This window comes from Perca flavescens, chromosome 15 (assembly GCF_004354835.1).
Source record: "Perca flavescens isolate YP-PL-M2 chromosome 15, PFLA_1.0, whole genome shotgun sequence".
Lineage (NCBI taxonomy): Eukaryota > Metazoa > Chordata > Actinopteri > Perciformes > Percidae > Perca > Perca flavescens.
In genome coordinates, this window is record NC_041345.1 from 14,202,569 (window position 1) to 14,225,941 (window position 23,373).

At 40.6% G+C, this 23,373-nt stretch overlaps 4 protein-coding genes across 8 annotated transcripts; 2 read left to right on the forward strand and 2 right to left on the reverse strand.

Moving 5' to 3' along the window:
- Positions 1 to 2,182: 2,182 nt before the first annotated feature.
- Positions 2,183 to 4,420, reverse strand: fn3krp (fructosamine 3 kinase related protein). Its single transcript, XM_028599085.1, has 6 exons — positions 4,105 to 4,420; positions 3,687 to 3,838; positions 3,433 to 3,524; positions 3,175 to 3,257; positions 2,901 to 3,023; positions 2,183 to 2,784 (listed from the first exon to the last, which is right to left on the reverse strand). The coding sequence occupies exons 1-6, from the start codon at positions 4,243 to 4,245 to the stop codon at positions 2,446 to 2,448; spliced, it is 930 nt and encodes a 309-aa protein (XP_028454886.1). The 5' UTR covers positions 4,246 to 4,420; the 3' UTR covers positions 2,183 to 2,445.
- Positions 4,421 to 4,506: 86 nt separating this feature from the next.
- On the forward strand, positions 4,507 to 6,719 carry arl16 (ADP-ribosylation factor-like 16). Its single transcript, XM_028599086.1, has 5 exons — positions 4,507 to 4,690; positions 5,240 to 5,295; positions 5,378 to 5,497; positions 5,608 to 5,723; positions 5,898 to 6,719. The coding sequence occupies exons 1-5, from the start codon at positions 4,615 to 4,617 to the stop codon at positions 6,061 to 6,063; spliced, it is 534 nt and encodes a 177-aa protein (XP_028454887.1). The 5' UTR covers positions 4,507 to 4,614; the 3' UTR covers positions 6,064 to 6,719.
- Position 6,720: 1 nt separating this feature from the next.
- On the reverse strand, positions 6,721 to 16,952 carry epn3a (epsin 3a). 5 transcript variants are annotated; one of them, XM_028599082.1, is made up of 12 exons: positions 16,671 to 16,952; positions 15,258 to 15,369; positions 13,815 to 14,573; positions 12,016 to 12,134; positions 11,369 to 11,446; positions 10,879 to 10,968; positions 9,310 to 9,393; positions 8,937 to 9,066; positions 8,494 to 8,652; positions 8,311 to 8,388; positions 7,983 to 8,219; positions 6,721 to 7,818 (listed from the first exon to the last, which is right to left on the reverse strand). In XM_028599082.1, exons 3-12 carry the CDS (start codon positions 14,410 to 14,412, stop codon positions 7,529 to 7,531), a joined length of 1,863 nt encoding a protein of 620 aa, XP_028454883.1. In that variant the 5' UTR covers positions 14,413 to 14,573; positions 15,258 to 15,369; positions 16,671 to 16,952; the 3' UTR covers positions 6,721 to 7,528. The 5 variants fall into 5 exon arrangements, with proteins under 5 accessions (XP_028454883.1, XP_028454882.1, XP_028454884.1 ...); XM_028599081.1 differs by lacking the exon at positions 15,258 to 15,369 and having other exon boundaries at positions 13,815 to 14,570; XM_028599083.1 differs by lacking the exon at positions 15,258 to 15,369 and having other exon boundaries at positions 8,494 to 8,649.
- A 3,905-nt stretch (positions 16,953 to 20,857) lies between these two features.
- rasd2a (RASD family member 2a) lies at positions 20,858 to 22,288 on the forward strand. Its single transcript, XM_028600216.1, has 2 exons — positions 20,858 to 21,447; positions 21,653 to 22,288. The coding sequence occupies exons 1-2, from the start codon at positions 20,910 to 20,912 to the stop codon at positions 22,177 to 22,179; spliced, it is 1,065 nt and encodes a 354-aa protein (XP_028456017.1). The 5' UTR covers positions 20,858 to 20,909; the 3' UTR covers positions 22,180 to 22,288.
- Positions 22,289 to 23,373: the final 1,085 nt, after the last annotated feature.

Sequence of the window (23,373 nt, forward strand, 5' to 3'; positions counted from 1 at the left end):
CAATTATGCTGGAAACTAAGAATGTAATAGTATGCTATCGCTATTCAACAAAAACTAGCACAGCGGATTGTCAATTTATATATTCTACTACTGGGGAAATTTCAAATCCACAAAGCTAATTTCTCAAAGTCTCGGACGGCATTTGAAACTTTTAGATTGAATTCAAGAAATATTTTGAGTCTATACAAATTTATACAAAAGGTTTTTGATATAGTTGCTAGATTGATTGTAATAGCCTACTATATTCATTTATTAAGAATTGAAGTGAATAAAAAGTAAAGAAAAGTAAATTTAGGCCTACTTACAAGTTTGAGGTAGCCTACTTTACTTTATATAGCCCTTTTCATAGTACTCAAAGACACTTTACAATAAAACCAGCACATTAAAACAAGCATATTAAAATCAAGTAAAACAATAAAACCAGCAACTATACAGTAGATGAAATGCGATATTATTTAGGTTGTAGGCTAATCTAAAGAGGTATGTTTTGATCAGTGATTTGAATGTGTCCACTGATGTGTATAGGACAGAGCTTTCTCTATCACTCTGGGTAGGGAGTTCCAGAGGGAGGATGCTGCGACGGTGAAAGCTCTGTCACCCCATGCTGGGGGTTTTATGCTACTTACTTCTGCTCCACTACAGTTCAGAGGGAAATATTTTATTTATTTGATAGCTAGTTTTCTGATCAAAATTTTACAAACAAAACATGTGATCAGTAGGCTATATAAAATATGATGCTGCTGTGTGAATAGATTAAACTACTCAAAAGTATACAGTATAAAAGCATTTAAAATTAGCTCCACCGAGACCAGCTATAACATTTAAAAGTACTGTTTATGTCAATCCATCAATAATAATGGTCCAGTAATATAATACTATAATGCTGAAAGGACCCATTCTGACAAATAATTATACTTGTAATACTTTGAGTACATTTTGCTGATAATACTTTTGTACTTTTACTTCAGTGACCTTTTGAATGCAGAACTTACTTGTAGTATGTCTATATTGTGGTACCTATACTTTTAAGTAAATTATTTAAATACTTCTTCCACCACTAAAAGTTGCGAAGCGTTTTTTACGATGTATTGCAGAGCTGTACATTACTGGTTCAATGGCACAGCCTGTACCATTGTGATATGTAATTTCAAGTCAAGTTCATAAAAGATTGTGATTAACACATTAATGCATAACAAAAACATGGGTGCATCAAAAGCTGAGAGCAGCAGTCCTTAATATGTTCTATTAAACTGCAAATAGTAGAATATAAAACGTAAACATAATTATACACATATAAGCAAAGTAGCAACACAAATTAAGACAAATAGGTTCATATGTGTATGTTTATGTTACTAAGTTGCATGTGAGGGAAGGTATACAACAACCTGGGGGAAGAAGCTTTTGTTAATTCTGGGGCAGGGGGATCAAACAGTGAGAAAGAGGGGTGGAGAGTTCTTTATGATGATGAAAGTCTTACAGTCTGATTTATTACTGTTTTCATACCAGATACATAACAAATACAGTAGGTCAGGACAAACACTTTGTTTCATTCCAGGATTTATTGTTGGCTAAGCAGAGGATATTAAATATATAGGATTCATAAATGCAGCAACATTTTGTATGTGTATGTAGTGTTTTAGTCTGCGTGACATCAACAGTTAGGCTATGGTGTAGATAAAAGTATAAAGCAATGCATTCACTGGGAAAATCCGATGTCTTTTGCACAGCAGTACAATTCAGTCGGATGCTGGTTAAATGCAGGCAATGAAAATGTGTAAGGTTTTGATGCATACCAAAGCATACTCAGCTTCAGACCAATTTGTTCTTCTAACTGATAAGCAAGCTGATAAAGAATATCCATAACACATTGCTTGCTCTTCCACATGCAGAAAATGTTTAAAAAAAGTTTTAAGTTGGTCCAGAGCTGAGGTTTTGTGGTAAGCCTTTTTTTTTTTAAACAGTATTGCATTTTAAGGTTTATGTTTGTAGGCAACCTACACAGAAGTCAGTGTAGAAAATACAGAATTTAAAAATACAAATATAAAGTATATATATATATATATATATATATATATATATATATATATATATATATATATATATATATATATATAATATATATATATATATATATATATATATATATATATATATATATATATATATATATATCTTCGTTCAAACACAGAATTTCAGATAGTAACTGAAAGATGTGGATTTTGGAAGCAGGTTGGTGTAGGTAGAGCAGACAGGGTAGAAATATTTTCTTATGTTGATTCTGTATTGTCTACACAATATAACATACATTACAATGTTATAGTATTATGTTTAGTCTCTTCAACAATTAGCCATATTATTTTGGTCAATTAACATCTGTCAATATATACATATATTTTGGTTTTAGTTTAAGACTGTTAAGCTTTCTACAAGTAAATGTGAGTGCAATTATTTCAGTAGGTTCTTCATAATACTTATTGAAGAGCCCCTGTAGCCACCACCAAAGTGGTTCCAGTGATTCAGATAGTGGAAGAGTTGGTAAAGCTGGTTTCTCTTTGCAAAGCCTGGTGCTTGAGGAATCTTGTCATGGTAAGCAGAGTAAAAAGAGCTGTTGAAGCCACCAAACATCCCTGCAATACCCAGCTCATACTCTGAATGGCCATAGAAGGAGGCTGGGTCAAAGATGACTGGGCCCATCGCACACTGTGCTACGTTGCCTCCCCATAGGTCTCCATGGAGGAGAGCAGGGACAATCTCTACATCTTTGAAAAACTGAGGGATCTTCAGCTGTAAATAACAGACACAATATATAAGTTGCACCGCCATATCACTGATACAATCATAAGAATCTGTGTAAAATAGGTTTTATTTCGGATGGGGTCAAAGGGGGGTGGGGGGTGCACCTGTAGCTGGGCCCATAATTCTATAGCTTCCCTGTCTCCATAAGATTTCTCCACCATGTTAAGCTGGTGCTGCAGCCTCTGCTGGGAGTAAAATGTCACCCAGTCATCCTGCCACTCATTTTCCTGGGGAGGTACGGGAAAAACATTAATGCAGTAAAGACAACTGTAACATCTCAAAGACTTAGAGACTACATACATGTAGGCCTACATACAAATGTACTACTTCTTAAAGACTAAAACACAGTCCAGTCTTGCCTAGAATACATATACAAACCTGTGGTAGATATCCACAGCATGTAGGTACCCTGAAGCCAAATTTTTCAACAACAGCCAACTCCGACTGTCCAGCTCCTTTTCCTGCGTACAGTTATGTAGTATATCTTAATTAATTAGCAATAAACTCTAATTTAAAATTTGAGAGTTAACGGTTATTCAGTGTAGTAATGGCATAGAATGAGCAATGTTTTGGGGCATTTGTCCACATTTGCGTGTACAAGTAGCATACAAAAGGTACTAAAGTAAGGTTAATTACCCACTGTCTGGTGCTCTTTATTAAATGTGTCCAACTGTCTCTTGTTGTGAACATGCAGATCTGCCAGCTGTTCTCCTAGGTGCTTTGAGTACCTATACATTGGATTTGGAAATAATGTATTTTATTAAATAAAACAATAAATAAAAAACTACATACTATATTTTACTTTCTATAAACTGAACACTACTATATTTTCACGCTGCCCTCATTTCTACGGATACAGTTCTAAACAAATTGTATAAGAGAGCTCTTACTTTGTAAGACCTCTCATGTCCAGATGTTCCATTACAAATACACATCCTCCTGTGTCAAGCTCAACCACCTTCACAGGCTTGGGGACTTTAACAGTTTCTGTCTTTAAAATGGCTTCCAAACTGGCCATCTCACCATCAAACATCAATTTGGCCTGAATCAAACAAACAAACAAAAAAAGATGATTGTTGGCTGGTGACTAGTGCAGAAGCACAGACCTACACTAATTTGCATCACACGAAATAAATAATTAGATTGTTTTCCATTTCGCAATGTGTGCACAAAGTTCAGTGGCAATTAAGTACTATCTGGCTTTCAGAGGGTGTAGCTAGCTAGCGGGTACATATGGTCAGCCAAACACCAACTAAATACATGCCACTATAATTAATTAAAATCTAAGAGTTAAGATAGATAACATACCTCGCTCTTGTGATTTATCTTCACAAACACTCTCCCAGTGTCGGTATCATAACTCTGGCCCTCGCTGATACATCCACCACCTGAGTGACCGGTTGACTTCAGCATGGCTGTTCCCAACTCTTTCTTTAACTTACCTTCCATGGTTATTTCCCACAGCTAATTTTAGTGGAATGATAGCATGGATGTATATAATTACAGTAGTGCTAATACTAACAACGCAGTGCCAGAAGTTTAGGGGGCGTTTTGACTATTTCCTATTTCAGGGACGGTCATCCATAGACAGTATATAGTATATAAGCGGTCATCTTGTTTTTCTTCCGTTGGTGGAATGGTAACCAATCAGAATCAAGACTGATGAAATGACGGAGTTCTACTTCGTCCAATCACCAAAGTTCACAGCGACGTATCATGTTCATGTGAGCGTCTCCATGACACCGCATGAAGCTACTTTGGATAGCTACATGATACCACTCTCTTTGCTACGCTCTATGCTTCTGCTGGAAAACTGAAATGTGCAACAATGACGTTTGTCTGCTTCTTGGAGCAACTGGCGTCGGAAAAACGTTGTTGATGAAACGTCTACAAAATATCCTTTTAGCCCAGATGAATGTTTTGAGCTACAACTCGAAAAAAAACGTTATTATACAGTACTGTTAAAATTGTTGTGTAGCTAGCTAGCTAGCTAATAGTTAGTTAGCTAGCTAGCTAATTTAGCCTGATAAGCTACTGTAGAAGCTAACGCTAGTAGTAGCCGTTAACTAAGTAGAAAATACATATGCAATAACTTATTTAATAACCTAGCTAGTATTATATATGGCCACTGATAGCGGTCGATACCTTCATGTAATTCTGCACCAGTTTGAGTACAAATACAGTTGCAAAACAATATTTGTAGATATGAGTTTAATAAGTGGCATGGTACCAAAGGAAATTGTATTTCACAATGTTTTAATTTTTTAATTTACATACCCTTAGAAAAACAATAAGAAAATGCCACTTTCATAACTGACCAAACATATAATATAAACAGTTTAAATATTATATAAAACTAATTGTAATATTATATTAAACTATCTTTTGCCTTTGAAGCCGATGAACTGTCTCTATGTGGATATTTTTCCTGACAAATGTTTACAGCTTAGCTTGCAAGGATTAGGTGAACTGGGGGAACCGTCTCTTACTCTGCCTACAGTAAGTCATGTTGAAATGTGGTCCTAATAAGGTCAGTTTTGATGTTTTGATCCCTGTCTCCAATCTTTTCAAATTTCCACAGGTAGGAACCAACCTGACCGACCTGACACTAAAGAAGAAGAAGAAGGTTACATTAAGAGAGCTGGGAGGCTGCATGGGCCCTATATGGCCTAGTTACTTCAAAGACTGCTCCTCTGTCATTGTATGTTTTTTGTATACACTTTGCATGTATTTGCAACATTTGATGGAGATAAACAAACTGATTGTTGGAATTATTTGAGTAAATGTGTCGTTCTTTGTGTTTTCTCATAGTTCATGGTGGACTCAGCCAACATTGCTCAGATGTCCTCCTCCTGTATCCAGCTGCTGTCAGTACTCTCTGCTGAGCCTCTGCACAGTGCCTCTGTTCTTATTCTGTTCAACAAGAGGTGACACTCACATACACATACACATCAGTCCCTACATCAACTTGCCATACCTGCAATATGTCAGTGTCAGAAGGTTGAATACAATATGTAGGCTATCTAATATCATAATTCGGTCTCTTGGTGAAAGTCATTCATGCCATTGTGTATTTTGTTTTTGTTTCCACCCTTTTCCAGAGATATGCCTTGCACTATGAGTCTCATAGAGATAAAGTCGCTTTTCAGAATGGATGACATCATAGCATCTGCTACACAGCCAATCACATCACTGGAACTCAGTGCCCGCACTGGACAGGGACTTCAGGAGGTGCTGAGCTGGCTGGAGTCCATCATAGTCAAGTGAACCATCATACATTTGTTCCTAATGAAGTGGTGCTTCTCTCACAGGACTTTGAATGATGACTTCAAGCCTTTTGGCATGAGATGGCAGTATCCTCAGTGAGCAAAGACTGTTTCCACACATTTTTTAAGAGCATTTAATGATGTGTTTAGTGTTGGCCCCACTGAAAAATGAGATATATTAGCTATGCCATGGCAGGATGGAATGATTGTATGGTTGACCATTGTAACATTTGTTAAATCAACACTACTTTAGGGTCTTGCCTTCAGTTAACCATTGTTTATACTGGTCACTTTTACTAATTCATCTCTGTACAGATGAATAGTGAACTGCTGGGATTCATGACTGACTGTAGTTTGATTCTCATGCTACTCTAAGTAAGGACTAGTTTTGTTATAAAACAAAATAAGCTATTGCACTTCAGTTTGAATTACAGGTTAAGTGTGACAAATATGTTAAAATAGCTTGATTTGTCAGAGTAGTTATTGTAAGTGATGCAGCATAGTGGTAATAAGTCTCTACCAGCAGGGGGCATAAAGTGCACAACAGATACTGCAACTGGTACTGGGTGTGTGCCTGGGTTGTGATGATTTCATATAAATGTATTGATATCACAGGAAATGAGAAAATACAAAACAATAAAACCAACTGAGGATGAAGCAATGTTCCAATTATACCCTTATATTTGATGAAAGTAATTGGTTCACAAGCAATGAATAAAACTCATTATTCATACATTTTCTAATGTTGCTGCTTGTAGTGAATGCTAAAGCACTTCCAGTCCTCCGAAACTGTAATTTCATTCAGTTAACCCCAGCAATTGATTTTACTGTAGTAAAATCATGTACACACTGGTGTTGCTCATCAGTTTAAGTCTAACAAAAGCTCCACAAAGTTAACCGTGATGATGCAGCAACATTTCAAGAATCAACATGTCTCTAACTCTTGTCTCTTATCAATAATCTATTTTTTATATTTGTATATGATAGCAGCAGTAGCCAGCTAAGCCAATCACACAAACAGGTGAGTGAGCAGACTTGTTGACTACTTGAAAAGACGTAATCCATTTGCCTGGTAACAGTGGCTAAGTAAAGTGACAACAAAATTTTATCGAATTGTGCTTTTGTGTACGTTTTCTTTCCTGAATTAAATCCGCAATGGGTTACGGTCTTAAAGAAGGTTTACATGACACTATTTGTTACAAATACAAAGGTGTTATCTCTTTTAAACCCTGTTATTGCATTCATGACAAGATGAGCACGACAGATTGTTGCAGTGAAGAGCAGAACCAGCTTGCATCAATCTAAGGGTTACTGTATTATAACACAATTTAAAAACAGCTAAGAATAGGGTTTTCATACATGACCTTTGGGCTGAAGTTCAGTCTGCGGTTAGAGTTATATTTCAAGAGCATAACCTAAAGGCATTACCCTTTTTTCTTAGATATTTTCTCCAGTTTAGTTCATCCTTACAAGAATGGGTTCTGACTGTTCTGTGCAGCCTGTGATCCATCAGTGCTGGCTGAAGAGAAGGGCAACAAGGGCTCAGGGAGGTTCCCTGGCAGGCCCAGACCAGGCTGGGTGGGGTGAGTATGTGACAAAGGGAGGCTGGCAGGCTGGTGGCTCATAGGCAGGGGCAAGGAAGCACTGTATGGAAGAGAAGTGCCCTGGAGAGCGGTGAAGCTGGAGCCCATTTGATTCAGAGTTAGTTTGGGCTGCTCAGTTTGGAATGGATTGTTGGGTGAAGGAGCACTGAGGCCTAAACAGAAAGAAAAAAAACTATTAGGTTTGTGTTAACAAGTTAGTGAACTTAGATTTATCAACACAGAACTGATAAATGTAGAGTTGCAGCTATCAAAGCACACACTTTCCTGGTCAAAATGAGTGTTGCATATACAGTTCAGCCAATGATACAATAAATACCTGATAGGAAGGGGTTCATGGTCTTGGCTGGAGGATTTACTGGAATCAACCTTTCCAGGTCTACCAAAGAAGCTGCTGTGGGGCCCAGGAAGGCCTCAGGTGTCCGGCATGTACGAGGGCTGGGGGCAGCCAGGCTTTCTCCAAGACGTGACAGATCAAATGGCTCAGGACTGTCCTCCCTTAGCCCATTCACATTCACCTGACCTCCATCCATGGCCTCATCAAACAAATCCCCATCTAGCAGCAGAAAAAAAGAGAGTTCTGACATTGCAACTGTGTAGGATACACAGAACCACAATGAGAATAGTAAAATGAATGTATTGTATACCTGAGGGGCTTCCAGGTCGGAGAGAAGGTTCCCTCACGGCTCCCTTGAGTGCTGAGAATGGATCAACTCCTGAGGAGGCTATAAAAATACAATTTCATTTTATTATTTAAATTATGTCATTTCAAATATATTTGTGGCTTCTCCTATGTATCTCTGGCTGAGCTGTACGAGTGCATGTATCACCTGTGTTTGCAGGGTAGGGCCATTCTCGGCCCGGGGCATTGAGGTTACTCTTCGGGTCATCCCAGGGGTCGACTGGGGGCTCCCATGGTGGAGGGGGGCTGTTGGAAGTTGGCGGTGCCATCCAAGGAACATCTACTCTCGAGGTGTTGGTGCTGCCTTCTTTAGTAAAAAAAAAAAAAAAAAAAGGGGGGGGAGATTAGAGAGAAGCTCCTGTTCTAGCAAGTGAGCAGAACAAATGTATTGTAAACATGAAGACTGAGTGAGGAGGTTTATTTCAAACTCTACACTGTATGGTATATCCCTGTGGGAAGAACAGCAATCTAAAATGAATCAGGCTGCAAACTCAAACAATGTACATTTTACGACTATAATTCACTACATAATATTTACAACGATGCTTAAACACTCCTGCTTTAGTCATGGTCAGCTAACTCAAGACTCACCCAGGGAGTCCCAGGGGTCTGTGCTCACGGGACAAGCAGCTGCCTGGTGTGTGGCATTATTCCATCGGTTGTCACTTGGAGGCTGATCTAAAGGCAATGCAAAAACGTCTACGAGGTCCATGAAGGCGGTCTGACCACAAAAACAAGAAAAGAATCTGTCATTTAATAGTTGAGATGTAAAACCAATCAGATCGGACCCAATAATCCTGGCCATCATTATCATAAGGCATTATAATTTGCTCATTGGTCTTTAAATACATGTTCTCTGGGTTAGGGTTAATGCATGAGAAAAACAACAGTAAACTACAATGTATGGTTACATTTTACATTTCATCACCCCCATTGAGATATTCCATACCCCAATATTTCATACCCCGCCTTTAGGCTCCATCGCACGTATGCTGTCCTCCACAGCCTGCTTGAGCATTGACTCGTCTCCTTTGCGACTGATTTGCTCCTGTCAACAGATACAGACATATGTATGCCTTTGGGCAGGACAGCTTCCGGCAAAATTTCCATATTGTTTCATCATTCTATATTTATGACTCATTGACTGCTCACAAGCACAAAAGCCAGCTTGTATTTTTCCTAGGCAACATATGACCCAGAGGTAGATGAGTACAATGGACACAAACCAGAAAATTCTCTGGTCAAAGAGAGGCGAGAGCAGAGCATCTCTGTGATCTCTAACAGAGCAGCTCTTTTGTGGCATATTGAGAGAGGAAAAAAGGGAGGAAAAAGACAATGAGAGTGAGACAGGAATTGAAAGTTGGAGTAAAAAGGTTGCCAGAGATAATACAACAGAGTGATAGACTCATGTAATGTATCTAGTGCAGACTTTGAAGGAATTTAATAATGGAAGTTATCACTATATTGACATGTATGATTCAAGTGAATAATTTCCAGTGAGAAACATGCTGTCTTCACTTAGAGACTATTTTTTACAGAGTAGTACAGAGGAAACCAATGAGCTTGTGGTGGACGACCAGAGGTACAGGATAGAACACAAAGTTGTAGCCATGACAGTAGACAATGTTTCAAATATGGATGTTGCTGCGAAGAAGCTGCATATTCTAAAACATGGATGCTTCACACACGTCTTCATCGTGGCAGCACAGAAGATCTTTACAATCACCACAGTTTCAAGGTGGGCACCCATGATTAGTGTCACCAAATAAGTATCCGACCAATTGTGAAATACGGTCAGTCTCGGGTAAGTCTCCCCTTCTGTTCCTGACTTATGGCGTTGAATAATGGCCAGAAAAGTATTTTTGCAGAACATTATGATCTCACAGTCAAGTTGACCTTTGATCTTTTGGATATAAAATGTTATCACTTCATCATTTTATCCTATTACACATGTGTAAAATTCTGTCCTAATTAGCATATGAGTTATGTAAGTTATAGCCAAACAGGTATTTTGTGAGGTCACGTTGACTTTTGACCACTAAATTCTAATCAGTTCATCCCTAGGTCTAAGTGGACGTGTGTGCCAAACTGGAAGCAGTTTCCCTAAGGCGTTTCTGAGATATCGAGTTCGAAAAGAACGTGACGGACGGACAGATGGACAACCCAAAAATATGATGCTGTCGCCGGCGCAAAGGCCTAAAAATGAAAAAAAGCATACAAGAGGATTCCCTACTACTACAAAAGATCAAAGGTAGCGCCACACTACATCATTTAAAGGAGACATATGATGCTCATTTTCAGGTCATACGTATTTCGGGTTTCTACTAGATTATGTTCACATGCTTTAATGTTGAAAAAACACATTATTTTTCTCATACTGAATATACCTAAATTCACCCCCTGTCTGAATATGCTCCGTTTTAGCTAGGGAAGTACCGATCCAACTTTTTCAGTCCCAATACTTGGGCAATGGGTATCGGCCGATGCCGAGTACCGATCTCTTTGCCCCCCCAGTGACCCCAATGAACCCTACCTGCTGGTGCTCCTCCTTGCTCAGGCGCAGGGCTAACTGGAGCTGGGTTTCCTCATCCATATCCAGTGCAGCAGGTGCAGTTTGGACAGGCTGTAAGAGGGGTTAACCGGGGAGGGAACAAAAGTGTGAATAATGCTTGGACAAACTCACAGTACATTGCATGCAATTCTACAGGTGTCCCAGGCAGAGTAAAAGGGTCAAACCTTTTGACATGAGTATCTCATACTACTGAACTAAGAGGAGATATTTAATGGTAAGTGGAACAGAACGATAAAGCCTTGTTTGATTAGTTGCTGGAGAAAGTTACATGTTCAAGGGTGAGGGAGGCCATTGGTTAAATGGCGGGAGAGTGAGTAGTACATGCAGCTGCTTCTTAGAAGGGCCCAGACTTGGGCGTGAGGTTGGTTTCAGTGTATAGAACAACAGCAGATGTGCTAATAGGGCAAAGGATGCAGAGGAAGAATCAACCCTGTTCCCAGCATACTTGTACCTTCTGGGTCTCCTCCTTGCTGAGAGTCATAGCAATCTGCAGCTGGGTCTGTTCATCAATATCCAATGTAGGAGGTGGCTAGGATCAAGCAGGAAGGATTATGAGGAAGTCTAATCAAACGGAAAGCTTTATTTTGCTTAAAGTGATTTGGAACAGAGGAGTATCACAGAAACTGCTATGCGCTATAATATATTCCAAGCAGAAGTCACAGAGGGCAACGGCTGCCCTTGCCATGCAGACTAGGACGGGCCACGGATGCTTAGGATTGGATCAATGCGCACATCCTGTCTGGCTTCTCACTCTTTCACTCGCAGCTGCCTCACTCTTCACAGTGCTCACACCGATTCGTCAAGAGCCATTATTGACCACATCAGAGACAGAGTTGATGATATCACTTTCTGTTAAAAGTTCTGGGAAATAGTGGCCTAGTAAAGACAGGCAGTAGGAGTACTTCCCAACCATGACGGATAGTGTCCAAGCATGTGTGTGTGGGAGACAATTAATGTTTTACTTCAACATTACAACATAAGATGTCAGCAGCAGGGCGGCTAAGAAGCCTCTTTCTGTCAGGCGCATGTGCTGTAGGGATGAGAGGTTTGTGTGTGCTCAGTGTGTGTGTGAGTGTGTGTTATCTTAGTTAGAGGTACCTTTTCACTTTCTTCTCGGCTCATAGCCAGGGCCAGCTGCAGCTGCAGTTCCTCTTCTCCACTGGTCGTGGGCCGAGCTTGCTCCATTTCTGGAGCAAGTCGAGGAGAGGAAGAGGAGGCTACAGAGACAGAGGAAGAGTAGAGGGGATTGAGTGTTGAGCGAGGAAAGGGAAGCAGAGGGTTGTAGACAGAAACATCAACAGATGGAAATAGATGGAAAACAAAGAAAGAAACACTTTAAGCTGATTTTTAAGGTCAGAAAGTAGCTGGGACAGTTTTTGCATGTTAATTTTTTTCCACTGCCTGTTGTCAAGGGCCTTTGCTGGCATTGCCTGCCTAACTTTGCCTGTACCGAGAACAATGGTGCGCCTGTGTTGAGAGTTAGGGTGGTGGAGGGGCAGAGGAATGGATGGGTTGGATTGGGGCCCACCTTATTACCCTGAATCCTCTGGGTGGGTTCCAGGACTCAGGTCCAGGTTTTCGAGGAGGGGATGTTGGGGGGGCTGGCAGCAGACCAGTCTGGCTGTGGGTCACGGGGCTAAAAGGGGTCAGCAGGCCACTCGTTGGCAAAGTCAGGTCTCAGAAACCAATCATTTCCACTGTGCTGCCCCTCAATAGTTAGAATGTTTGCAATTAGCTGCTCCCAATCTCTTGACCCCCACCCATGCCATTCATCTACATTTTGTCCAACACTCCAAATACACCCTGAATTTCCAAGAGATCCACCCAGGTCAGAGCGAAAAAATTACTGCATTTACGCAGCACAGCACACAAGTTGGCACACACACATGTAGGGTCTTCCTAGAAGCATTCCTTTCTGGATAAAGACCACGTGATTTTAATTACTTGCTATGATTGTCAAAGTGTGAAATTGTTACGGTTACGCAGCATGAAAAGAGAAAAAGGGCCTTAGGCATCAAAGTAACGGGTGCCCTCATGAAGCCACAGCTCTGCTACTGACTTCTAACACCTTTTAATAAACACCATATACCACACAGACCACACAAATGCCAAAGTATATGATACACACACCAGTCATACCACATTAACAAATGCTACACACAGCTATTTGATGCTCCACAATGTCTTCAAGTTTGAGCAGTTTACTGTAGTTGGTAAGTCAATGGAATCAAATGTCCTAACCCCAACACACTCACAAAGGAATCACTTAGGTCTTATATTATCCCGCCAACTAACCAACATCTGTGCAGTAGCGTAACAGATCATACAGTATGAAAACATGGTTTCCAGTTGTGGTTTGTTATTAGATTGAGACATGCACAAACAGGGCCTCCTCTCTTTTGTAAATCCAGTTTAGCTGACACGACTGCAAACAGGAGAATGAAAGGAATGCAGATAACCAACAATCAGTAGGGAGCAAAACTGAAACACCAGAGGACAAAAAGAATAAGCAATTCATTATTACTCATCAAGGCTTAAATGTTGGAATGCACTTTTGGTATCAAAATAGCATCTACCTCATTGAGAAATCACAGGTGAGAACTGATTGATGTACAGATCTCACAAACTGGGCAGAGAGTAGAAATACATAACTGATAACTTCTCCATAAATTGCCTTCTTTCCCATCATCAGTGGAAAATCTTAAGTATGGAATAAGGAATGCAAAGATCCTGTTCTGTCTTCTACTTTCATCATCTATAAGATCACATTTGAATGTATCTGATGAAGTCGGGACCTGTCATGTGTTCATTCTGACTGATGATGGGTCCGAATGACAGGAAAATAATCAGGTGTCATGTAAATAATTGTGTGTATGTCAGATGTCGCCGCTACTCACAATGAAAGGAGGATGGTGAGTCTCTGCACCTGCCCATCTCCTCCCCGTAGACCCCTGGCGCAATGTGCTGGCTTGTGCGACGCCCTGGGTACGGAGGAGGCAGCGATCCAGAGCCTAAACCACTGGAGGCCCCCGCCATGCGCGTCTTGGTCTTCAGTGCCTGGCTCCTCTCCTTCTTCAACTTTTCCTCATCCTTCAGCAGAGCCACCAGATGCTTGGCCTTCTCCCGGACATTGACACCCTGGTCACGTCCATCTCGATCCATAAACTGGAAGTCTCTAAGTGTCTGGATGGTGTAAATGTTCTCCCGGCACTCCTGGGCAACACGCTCTGCGCCTGTTTTGATCAGGTAGTCCAGCAGGGTCAGTGCCTTATAAACATGGCGCCAGTTTTTACCATGGTCGTTGAGTCGCTTCCAGATCATGCCCATAACCTCGGGGAAAGCCACCACATTCAAGGTCAGGTCTGCGATTTCAGACATGAGCGAGCTGGGAGGACCCCACGGATCGTTGGAGGTAGCTTCTCGGACCTTGATCTCGGCCTCCGTGTAGTTGTTGACCATGTTTTTCATCTGCCGGCGAAGCGATGAGGTCTGCATGATGGCAGTAGTGTTTTTTTACAGGTGGCAAAAGATAGTCTAACAGCAGGCTAGCCCACTGTGTTGCCTCAGGCGAGGTAGCTCGTTAGAGTGCAGTGGAAAAATGCAATGAAGTCAAGCTCCTATTGGGAACTTCAGCGATGTCCACAAATGCGTTCCTGCTGGAAAGATAGGATATAAATTAACATTCTTATTCTTATATCAAATATTAATGGAGAGACCTTTTTACAGATAAAACACACACTCACACACACACACACACACACCACCATCTTCAGTATTGTTACTCCTTTTGCGTACTGTTACTAACAACACTGGTGACTGCAGCTCAACTCTCACACATTTTCACTCAGTAATTGTGTTTGGAAGGAGAAGAAACTCAGCACCTCCCAGCGATGTGAAACACAACACTTAGGCTCAGTTTTCCTGAAACAACTTTAAGAGCTCTGTGTGAGTGCATACAGTGCATCGCTCATACGTAAGCAAACATAACTAGATTGACGGCTATTTCCTAAAATCAAATTTGCTGAATATTTTTTCCTTCCCTGGAAAGCAAATATTAGTTTCAGACCCAGGAACTTCAACCCAACCTGTCGGTGTAAAAATCTGTGTGTGTGTGTGTCTGTGTGTGTGTGTGTGTGTGTGGGGGGGGCTGTTTTTCTGACCTGATTACATCGCCACCACAGCAGCAGTTGGGCATCAAAGCATTCAAATACTTACAGAACTGTAACTCCTACACAGTTACACATACAGTAGTCCATCGGTATCACTTATAGTTTGCTGCATTTTTTCTTTACTTTACATTAATAATCGACACAATTTGAATGCACAGTACAGTAACCTACCTATCCTTTTGCCGTGGACATTGGACTGCTTTTCCTTACACAGTTGGGGCAGTGAGTCAGTTAAACCAATAAGGTTCCACTCTCAGATCTGTCTCATCTATTTATCTAAGAACTGAAATGCATAAACACAAAGAACCCCCAGTCACGTAAGAGTCAAGTGTTGTGTCATGACTAAGCATTTCCAAAATATTCAAAAGGGGGCTTTACGTGAAATATTGAATGTGACAAAACTGATTTATAATGGGTGTTAAATACAGTAACATGTTGATACTATAATAAAGAAAAATAAGGTAAAAGCATTACAGTTGTAACTCTCAGAAAAAACCTCAGCAGGCTGTGGGCATACAATGAATAAAAGGTGACGACACTATGTTGGCAGTCATCAGTCATACTATGAGAGAGCATCTGGAAATAGATTATGAAGTGGTAGTAAGAGACAAAATGTTTGTGGCTCAGCTGACCACAGGTTAAATCACAAGTGGTGACCATTGCGGGCCATCCAGTCCCATTATCTCCTGATCCATGGGTCACTAGGCTGGAGACTGTGAGGAGTCAGTTAAAATGTGTCCTACCTGTGACTTCCTGTAAATGAAACTCGGTAAAGTGGTGGTTTTAATGCAGCTAATGGCAGAGAGAGGAGTGCTGTAACAGGATAGATCAAAGAGTGGCAATTAAACCTTCCCCCAGTTGAGATTTCTAATCTGGATGCCTCCATTACTGTTGTAGGCTACTCACACTCATGATAAAGATACATTAATTTTGTGACGACCTTTAAAATTACTATAACTTAACTCAGACTGATAGTAGTCACCACCACTACACACATAAATAGCCCATTCCTTCTACACATTACGCACATCCTATCTTTCCTAAGAAAATGAAGATTTCTCACACATCTTTAGTATAATTTGTGACCTTGACATAGTAAATACTTTGAGAAGTAGCCTAAGTCCAGTTTGTCATCATGTCACATATTGTCTGTTTTCGACTTTAGGTTATTCAGTTTTACTGTTAAGCACATTTTCTTGTTAGAAAAAAAAAAAAACAGCAAAGTGAGCCCATTATTTCACACTCTATCTACACTTAATAGGAAGCATATGTTCTTAGATCAGGCCTACGTGCTCGCCCAGGTATGTTTTATTATGACCTACAGATGTGTGGTAAAAAATTAAACCCCACTAAAACCGCTGGATGAAAACACAGCTCTTGATCAACTTATGTGCTTTTTGTCCCAAACTAGGACGACCGGAGCCATCATCCTACTGCACGTTGCGTCAACGGGATGGTCGGGTATAGGTGAAGTATGCGACCGTGACTCAGCTATGCTTCCGAGTTTAAAAGTTGAAACCTCGACAGAATAAGAAGAAAACAGTAAACCGCAGCGACCCCTGATCCCCCCTGCTACCCTCTTACCTTCATGACATAGCCTACTGCGCCAGTGGGTCCCGACTTGGGGAAGCTTTGGGTGGAAGAAGAAACGCCTCCGCCTCTCGACGTAGGCTATCCCGTAGCTTTCGGATAGAGAAAGGAACTAGAGTGAAAAAAATATTCCAAGTGCAGAGGAAAGCCGGTATGTGCACAAAATGAATCCAAAACTAAACCGCAGCGGTGCTGTTTTGTTATCAAACATAGTTGTGTGCATATCACAATCCAGGCTTGCAGATGGCACCGCCTCTCCCCCCCCCAACACACGCGCGCGCGCACACACACACACACACACACACACACACACACACACAGTAAAAATGGATGGAGGGGAAGAGAAGTGGGAGGGAGGCCTGCTCGGTGTATGCAGAGTCAGACTTAACCCTTTCACTGGTTGATGGAATAGCATCTGAGCTCACTGGATCAGGTGATCAGAACACACAAGAATCACACACAGGTTGCACCACACGGGCACAAAACTAAACAATCATGTGCGGTGTAAGTGATGAAGACACACTGTTAGGACAAATCTGCTAACACCCTGTCTTATATGCGAAAGAACAACAGTGATCCTATATTACATTTCAGCAGATCTGTTCAAAAATCACTGCAATGTAATATCTAAATATTACAGAAACTACGCAGGCAGAGAGATATGGGATATTATAGTTTTTCACTACAGTACAGGGTAAAAACAAATGCAATAGGATGGGTCTAGTGAGTACCACAGACCCTTAAAGAGCTTGCTGGTAACCCTTCCTAGCAGAGTGAGTGAACATCCCAAAGGGATTCAACAACACACCACATTTCCGTTTCAGCAGCTTCATCATTGCATCTCTGCTCTTTACTTATTTATCACAGCTAATGGGATGTTGTCAAAGTCACATCCTTGTGCATTATACAAGGCCTAAATCTTTTCTGTATAGGCCTACTTGGCTTGGATTCGGTTAAATACAAAAACTAATCTCTGCCAACTAAGCTGTCTATATGGAAGTACAGAAGGTTCATATGGTGACGTTGAGTGAGTAATGAATACCTAACTGAGGGAGAAGCAGCAGAGGGCAGTGGACCTGGTGGCTGGTTGACTGAGCAGGATATACAGGAAATACCAGCTCCACCTTGAAACAACAAAGGCATGACTCTTGGAGACAGCAATCGTAAGTTTATCAAGCAGAGAAACTGCCTCTTAAACAGGACACTTCAGGTTCTAATAAAGGGTTCACAGTTTGTAGTGTGGTATTATACATGTTCTTGTTGCAGCTCCCTGTTTCATTTTCATGTGACTCTCATTGATCAGGTCTGTCAAGCCCAACTCCATACCTCCTCCAGCCCTCCTTCTCTCTGTGCACCCTATGTCTTTATTTCTACTGAAAACAGATTCCTGAATACTCTTTGTTTCCCAACAAAGGCCTGATGAGGTCAGTGCAGGGGGGACATGCAGGCAAGGCCTGGGAAAACAGAGGGGGAGGAGACAGGACTGATAAATAACTACTGCACGGCCGTGACGTCACACAGGAGAGGAAATCTGACTTATTGTGGATGTGCGCCAAAAAACCCACATGAATGTGTGTAATCACTGATCCCTTTCTCTCCACTGGAGGATCCTGTTCCTAAAACTTCACTTTATGGAATCTGTCTCTCTTTGCTGCCCTCTAGTGGTTTTCCACATCAGTTGGTTCTACATAATTTGATTAAAAAAAAAGTTCACCACTACAGTACAATTCAATAATATCAATAGTAAAATCAATTATAACGGTCCTTTTGACTTTGTCAAAATATGATATTGTGCTCATTTATTGTAAAGTTGTGTTTTATCCTATTCCTTCCATTTTTTCTGTAGTCTAGGCCTATATCAAGTAATTAACACACAGACCACAACACTGCTTAAAAATCCCAACAACGACACCAATATATAGTTTTACATATTTAGTTCCTTTTAATATTTAACAAAACCAACAACGCACTACAATAAAATGGTAAAGTGAGGTTTGAATCTGTCCCTGGTTTGATTCCCGGTCCAGATGACCTGGTCATGTCTATATTGTATGTTGTTGGTTCCACTGAACAATGTGTAAGATGATGCTACAGTATGTGACACTTTGATGGGTTGATGATGTAGTCCATTAATTTCTATAAATACAAAAGTGGTTTCTATATTTACTCATGTAACCAGTGTGTGAAGGAGTGTAGTGCATAATTGGCAGCCATTAATCCAGTATGACGTTGTACTGTGACTGAGGACAGTTTGGTAATTATAACGATACACAAGCCATTCACCAAGGGAAATTATAGTTATAGAATTAACACTTGTGCATGGTTGACAGCTTCACTTCCTCATTGCTTGGGGTCGTACAGACCCTATACCACTAAATGTGTAAAAATAATCATTTTTTCTTAAATATTTTTTTTTAAATTAAAAATATGTAGGAACGCACATTTGACCAAGATTTAAAAATACAGAAATTACCATAAAATAATTCATGGTAAATTGATTAGTCTTTCAAGCACTCAACCCACTTTACACTTCATGTTCACATTTACACAGTGCATACACTGATGGTCATGTTTTATCATATTATGTAGGCTATAAACAAATATTCCTTTTGTTTCCAAAAAGTTATTCACATACAAAGAAATGTACAGTATACAAGCATGAAGCAGCTATACAGGGAGTTCTTGGAGCCCACTAAGAAATAATGACTCACTGTCTTATGTTTTGTTGTAGATATTTTTCTATTTCAGAAGATATTTAGTTGTCAATACTGCAAATAACAGGATTGTGGCAGACTGTTTGTCTTCCTCCAGTACACCATCATACATTTCAGGGCAAATCTCTATTACATTTTCCATTTTCCACGACATGTTTTCTCTGAACTGCACTTGTTGAAATGAGATTGCATTCTCCATGGCAATCTGTCTTTTCTTTCTGTACAATTGCATATCCAACCTACTCCAGAAAGAAAATATGTGGACTTTTCATTCAGAGTGTCCTTGGCTTGTGAAAAGGATGGTTTGATGGAGAAAAAGCTGCAGTCATTCAGTATGTTCTGACTCCTGCAAACAATTGACAAAGTACCGTTCAAATGTTAATTTCAGACAATTTATTAATCCCAGTGGGAAATTCATTTGCAGCTTCCCAGCCCATACAGTCAGTTCAACAAACAAACAATAGTCAAAATAAATATATAAATAGGTTCAGTAATTTAAAACCAGGGCAGGTATGGCATGTCCTTCTGCTTTCACTGTGTTCCCTGACTAAACATTCACTCTGAAATACCATATTTATTTATGCAATGTATGCATTCATGTTCTTCACTATAAAGTAAATGTAGTGATTTATGCCCTTATGTCCCCAGCAATCTTTTAAATGTCTTTATACATGGAAAATGAAACCAGATTGCATGATTAGGCTTCATGAATCCTAGAGCAGAGAGTGAGCTGTTTGCAGTCTTGACACTGAGAGCGTCGTGATCACTGCAGCAAACTATGAGGGTTGCTACTGTTCACATAACAGATGCAGTTATGTCAGACTGTGCAGACACATATTTTCAAGTGGCTTCTGCTGGGAGAATAATGTGTGATGCTTATATAAACAAAAAAAATACATTAATTAACAGGCCACCATTGAACTGAAAACAAACCAAATGATTATGACAGCATTGTAAACAGAATGAACACAATTAATTAATGCTCACTACTCCTGTGTTTATGACACCAGGGATTTGGGCAGTTATCTGGACACTCTGTCCATCAGTTTATTCAGCCATTTATCCATAAGAAAAAGAAAGGAAACACCTGAATGTGAGATGCTAAAAATAGTTGTCCTATATCAATTAGGTTTGAACAGATTAGAATGCTTTTAAAAAATAAATAAAAAAGGTTTGTCTCAAGCCAAAATGTTCAAAAGCATAATTTAACTCTGATTTATATACTTTTTAAACACATTTGGAAAACTCTTCTCTCTATTTATTTACAGACTTATCTAGAGCTCATAACTTTAAAGAAAAACCACACTTGTTTAAAGTAGAGATCTTGGGTGCTTTTTCTGTTTGGGGGTGCTCTGGGCTTCTATAAAAGGAGTGTGTTCTCTGGATGAGACGGTGACGCAGGCACTGCGCTTGGTGTGGGTATATAAAGAGGTGACACCCGGCTCTGTTTCGACGAACACATAGGGAAGCAAATGGGTTGGTAGGATTTTAGCCTGGAGACGCTTCACAGAACGTGGAGATGAACGCAACTGAGAAGATTTACCTTCCCGTTGATGGCATCCTCGAAATGTTCAACTCTCTCACCGGGCATCTTCAATCAGGCATTACGCACCCAGTTCTTAAGAGCGCAGCCATTACCCCAGTAGCCCAGAACGCCAAAGTCTCACACATATCGAAGACAGGCATGGCCATCATCAAGACGGGTAAAGGGCTCTGGAGACAACAAGATAAAAGAGTGGTTGCAAGTAGATCGAGTTCTGGCAATCGGCAGGTTTCGACTGATAAACTCCCAAAAAGGTCCGTGGATCTGCTGGAGTTAGGTCTGACCAAGCCCAGGAACTGTCACAGAATAGTTGTGCTTGGCTCACCCAAAGTAGGTAAAACCAACATCCTCCAGTGGTTCTTGGGTAAGAAGTTTGAAGAGCACTACGAACCCACAACCGAGGATTTCCACAGAAAACTGTTCCACATAGGAGGGGAGGCATATCAGGTCGATCTTCTGGACGCTGCAAGCGAGAGGGACTTCCCTGCTAAACGGAGGTTATCCATACTGACAGGTAAGACCTGTGATTATTAAAAATCGTTGCAGTTGTGTTAAGTAGGCTAAGATGTTAACTATTATTTTTTTAAGAAAAACTGTAGACCTAGAATTGTTTGTGTTTAGTAATATAATTTAACATACATATGCCGTAATAACCTCACTATTTAATGCAATAGTCTTTTGTCAATAATTAAAGTGACGCTCTATCTGTCTCTCTCCAGGTGACACCTTCCTGCTTGTGTTCAGTTTGAATGACAGAGAGTCCTTCAATGAAGTCTGTGAGCGGCTCAACGAGATCAAAGCTGCTAAGGCAAAGTTACTGAACAAATTAAAACATCCCGCAAGAGTACCACCAGTCGTGATTTGCGGAAATAAAGCGGACTTGGAGGCACAGAGGGCCGTCAGACGGTCAGAGGTAACAGAAATTCTCGGCGAGGACGTCGCGTTCTTCGAAACCTCTGCTAAAGAAGGTACCGGAATGGAAGGTGTGTTCACGGCCCTAGCCACTCTGGGCGGAATGCCTGTCGAGACGAGTCCGTCACGGCACCAGATCATATCCATCCTCACCTATCAGTCGATGTGCATCGGCCAGCGAGGCAGGAGAGGGAACCGTGGACTCGGTGCGCCCTGTGCCGCCGTCGATCCTCTGGCTGTCCGCCCGAGCTTCACCAGCGACCTGCGGCTGGTGCTAGAATCAAGCACCAAGCACAACAAACCCAACAAACCCGAGATGTGTCAGATTCAATGAATTGTGAGCCTTCTCGATAAACCAATTGCAGTAGTATGCTGCAATTTCATATTATGTAAGGAGTTATACTCCGTATAGCACCTGGCTGGACCAGTGCAATCATCTTTTGTTTTTGTAGACCTATATGTAACTATTTATATTATCCTATAATAAAAAAATATTTCTAATTGTCATATGTGTTTTTGTTCTATCATTCATTTTTTTCAGACATTCAAGAGTCAGGTCAATGTGATAGAGATATAATTAGATTGTGTTCACTGTTCATGGACGTCAGCAGTCCATTGCTTTCAAGTGATGATGCACAACATGACCATATGTGTGTGGGAGGACACTCAGCATGAGGAGATGACTCACACACATCTAATATTTGTGATCAGAAAGGAGAGATTGTTCACATTTTAAATCGTGAGCCGTGATACTGTGAATGGCATCAAGAGCAGATGTGTTACAATGCCTGGTTAAGCAGCACTAATAGCCTACATACTCATGTGTCTCCATGGTGTTTCCAGGAAAACACAAAGAGCATCATGTATTAAAGAGGGAGAGGTATAGAGACGTAATGGACTCAGCACCATGGAGAAAGAGCCCACATCAAACTCAGCTCTACCACTGAGTAGAAATTTAATTTATATCCTGAAAAACAGTCAGCCTTTTCTTTTTTTATCCAACCCACTCTTCAGGTCTCATGGGAAAAAAACTATTGTGTTGTACACTCAGAGTGCCCTTGGTTTGTGATAAAAGATGGTTTTGAGTATCCTGCAATGAACTGATAAAGTACTCTTTTATTTAAGTACTACTGTGCTGCTAGGATGTTAATGTTCAGTTCAGTACTTTAAAGTCTGGCCAGGTATTATATGTCCTTCACTGTATTCCCTTTCTAAACCTTCTCTCACAAATACTATAATTATTGATGCAAATGAATGCCTTTAGGTTCTTTGCTGTAAAGTGAAGGTAATGATTCTTTGTAGAGTGGGAAATAGAACCAGATCGCAGTTGCTGAAGCTGGTGGTGCTGCAGAGGACTCATCGTCAGGCCTCATGAATCATAGAGCAGAGAGTGACCGGTTTCCTTTCCACTCAGAGCATCGTGATCACTGCAGCAAACTACAGGGATTGTACGCAAGTTCTGCTCATAACAGCCTTATAAATAACAAATTCCCAGTGCAGTCCAGTTATGTCCGGATGCACAAGCACA

Bases quoted from the DNA above. Each gene is read 5' to 3' on its own strand.
- fn3krp (XM_028599085.1), bottom strand. From the start codon at position 4,245: ATGGAAGGTAAGTTAAAGAAAGAGTTGGGAACAGCCATGCTGAAGTCA. The intron at 3,258-3,432 runs GTAATTAACCTT...AACTGTACGCAG, and splicing joins TAAAGAGCACCAGACAGTGG to GAAAAGGAGCTGGACAGTCG. The intron at 2,785-2,900 runs GTGCACCCCCCA...TGTTATTTACAG, and splicing joins AATTATGGGCCCAGCTACAG to CTGAAGATCCCTCAGTTTTT.
- arl16 (XM_028599086.1), top strand. From the start codon at position 4,615: ATGTGCAACAATGACGTTTGTCTGCTTCTTGGAGCAACTGGCGTCGGA. The intron at 4,691-5,239 runs ATATCCTTTTAG...ACAAATGTTTAC, and splicing joins GTTGATGAAACGTCTACAAA to AGCTTAGCTTGCAAGGATTA. The intron at 5,498-5,607 runs GTATGTTTTTTG...GTTTTCTCATAG, and splicing joins AAGACTGCTCCTCTGTCATT to TTCATGGTGGACTCAGCCAA.
- epn3a (XM_028599081.1), bottom strand. From the start codon at position 14,412: ATGCAGACCTCATCGCTTCGCCGGCAGATGAAAAACATGGTCAACAAC. The intron at 10,969-11,368 runs GTACAAGTATGC...CCCCTCTTACAG, and splicing joins GCAAGGAGGAGACCCAGAAG to CCTGTCCAAACTGCACCTGC. The intron at 8,220-8,310 runs GTATACAATACA...TTCTGCTGCTAG, and splicing joins CCGACCTGGAAGCCCCTCAG to ATGGGGATTTGTTTGATGAG.
- rasd2a (XM_028600216.1), top strand. From the start codon at position 20,910: ATGAACGCAACTGAGAAGATTTACCTTCCCGTTGATGGCATCCTCGAA. The intron at 21,448-21,652 runs GTAAGACCTGTG...GTCTCTCTCCAG, and splicing joins GAGGTTATCCATACTGACAG to GTGACACCTTCCTGCTTGTG.